Genomic DNA, 2,361 nt, shown 5'->3' with positions numbered 1-2,361 from the left:
GCCGCAGGTGGCCACCGGAGCCGCGCCAGGGGCACCTGCGACCCTTTTTGTAGTAGAGGAAGCCGACTATTGGGAATGGCGAGAAACGCCAGGAGAGCGCAGATCTGGCCGCCATCCGTGTGGATCCAGCCATCTCCGGCATGGATCTGGCCGCCAGCCGTGCCCACAGTGCGCCAACAAGAAGAGAGGAGGGGAAGGAGGGGAAGAGGTTGGGGGAGGAGGAGGAAGGGGACGAGCTGATTGCCCCGCCGCCGCCCTCCTCGCTGCTCGGGCTTCCGGCGGGCAGCTCCAGCGGTGGCGAGGGTAGGGAGCGTGGGATGGGGGAACGGGGAGCTGCCCATGTCGCCCTCAACGGGGGACAAGCGGGGGGCGAGTAGGCGCGTTGTGTTGTTTGAGCAGTAAATTTGAATGGACATATTGTTATATCCTATTTCAATTTAACGGACAGTACACAGAACATGACATTAACCAAGATTAATATATATAGTGTATACGTGCACGACAACACCTTTGAGACTCGAGGTTTTTCTCAAGGACTCCCCGCCCATCGATTCTTGGAAGCGGAGGACGGCGGTACGCCAGGGAACAGGGGAGGAAGAAGCTGGGGCGGGGGTGGCGGCGGCGGCGCGGAAACTAACGGCGGCAACAGCGGTGGTATTATCGAGGACGGCGGTGGCTGTGGGACAAGCGGTGGCAGGATGGACGGCGGAGACGGTGTGGGGAAGATCGGTGGCACTAGAGACGGCGGCGCTGGCGTGATCGGGTTCGGTGGGATCGGCACGCCGCCGATGTTCGGCGGCTCCGGCACCAAGGGGACCGGAGGGAAGAAGATGCCTTTTCGGCCGCAGAGGTCCGGTGCACGGACGGGGAACACGCCGGCGGAGAAGACGCGAGCGCTGCCGCTCTTGGAGGCGACGGGACGGAGCCCGCTGGAGGTCGCTGTTTCGGCGCACGGCTGCGCGTTGTTCGACTGGTGCTGGAGGTGGACCGAGCAGGACGTGACGAACCGGAGCCGGCCGCTCGCCTCCTGCGCTAGGTGGACGTGGAACCTGCCGAGGCGGCCGGTGACGGCTTCCTTCCGGAAGACCGTGCGGCCGTTCCCGTCGTGGCAGCGGACTGCTACCAGGGTGCCTGGGCAAGAGAAGAGGGAACAGCGCGCAGTGTTAGAAACCGGCGGCGGGCTGGCCGGTCACGCTAAGTTCTTTGGAGCATAACATTATTCAGAGCACGATATATGAAGGCGAGTTTGCCCACCTGCAGGGATGGCGTTTGTGGCCTCTGATCCGGAGTGCACGACAGAGCCGACGACGACGGCAGCTATCCGTGGTGGGCGTGCGTGCCTCCGGCCATGGTTGGCGGCGTAGTAGCAGTGGAAGAAGGAAGAGAGCAGCACCAAAGCAAGGAGCAAGCAAGAAGAGTTCGTCGTAGTGCCCATCTTCTCGTGGAATCGGGGAGACGCCCTGCTATGTCTCCGTCTGCGATGGTGTTTATAGATGCGGATCGGAGGATCGAGAAGAGTCGTGAACTCGTGATGCGTGAAATGGTGGTGCACTGGTGTGGCTTGCTAACATGGTACCAGGGTCAAGCGAGCGAGATTTTGAATATATCAACCGCCGAGTTATGTTGTACATACGTTCCACCTCTGATCGTCTCCAACAATCGTCGAAGTCGATGGACATAGCATCCAATACAATGTAGAGGCAAAACCTCAAAAAACGTAATAAATAAATTGCCGGCACTGCAGTAAGAGATGGTCTCACACGCTTTTTCATACAAGCAACACACTGCCATGATGAAAAGCCTACTGCTTCGCTCCATTTTTAAATATAGGTTATTTTAACTTCTTTTACGTTCACAGCTTTTCCAATGCACCTAAATTTACATTATATCTAGGTGCATAGCAAACACTAAGAAAAAACAGACATGACTGTTACTGCTACAAAACCGACCTTTCGTCGCACACGGTTATTAGTACCCGTCATTCTTTATACCCCGTACTAAAGATGGCACATAGGCATATTAGTACCGGCTCTAATAAATTTGATAGCCCCCGAAACTATTTTTTTACTGGGCCAAAACACCAATCGGGTACCGGTTAGTGGCACCACCCAGTCGGTGTCTTGGTATTGAACTAAATGGTTCTCCACGGGTTACATCAAAAGAACAGCATCTCACACCCAATCATATGTGATGCATTGGTGGGATTATACGCAAGCTACACGCAAAGCCTGTGATGCATTGGTGGGATTATACGCGAGCTACACGCAATGCCAGAGATTGTGGGTTTGAATCCTTACATTGTGACTTGGGCCGATGCATGTTGGCAGACCTCCCGGGGTTTGTTATATCTACAACCAGTCC

At 55.9% G+C, this 2,361-nt stretch overlaps 1 protein-coding gene across 1 annotated transcript; it reads right to left on the bottom strand.

Annotated features, from left to right (window-relative positions):
* Positions 1-390: 390 nt before the first annotated feature.
* Positions 391-1,652, bottom strand: LOC120651237 (RNA-binding protein 12-like). Its single transcript, XM_039928663.1, has 2 exons — positions 1,255-1,652; positions 391-1,131 (listed from the first exon to the last, which is right to left on the bottom strand). Exons 1-2 carry the CDS (start codon positions 1,433-1,435, stop codon positions 530-532), a joined length of 783 nt encoding a protein of 260 aa, XP_039784597.1. The 5' UTR covers positions 1,436-1,652; the 3' UTR covers positions 391-529.
* Positions 1,653-2,361: the final 709 nt, after the last annotated feature.

The sequence above is a fragment of the Panicum virgatum genome, chromosome 9K, assembly GCF_016808335.1.
Source record: "Panicum virgatum strain AP13 chromosome 9K, P.virgatum_v5, whole genome shotgun sequence".
NCBI classification, from domain to species: Eukaryota; Viridiplantae; Streptophyta; class Magnoliopsida; order Poales; family Poaceae; genus Panicum; species Panicum virgatum.
Note: the sequence above shows the minus strand (reverse complement) of the source record. Positions and strands in the feature narration are given on the sequence as shown.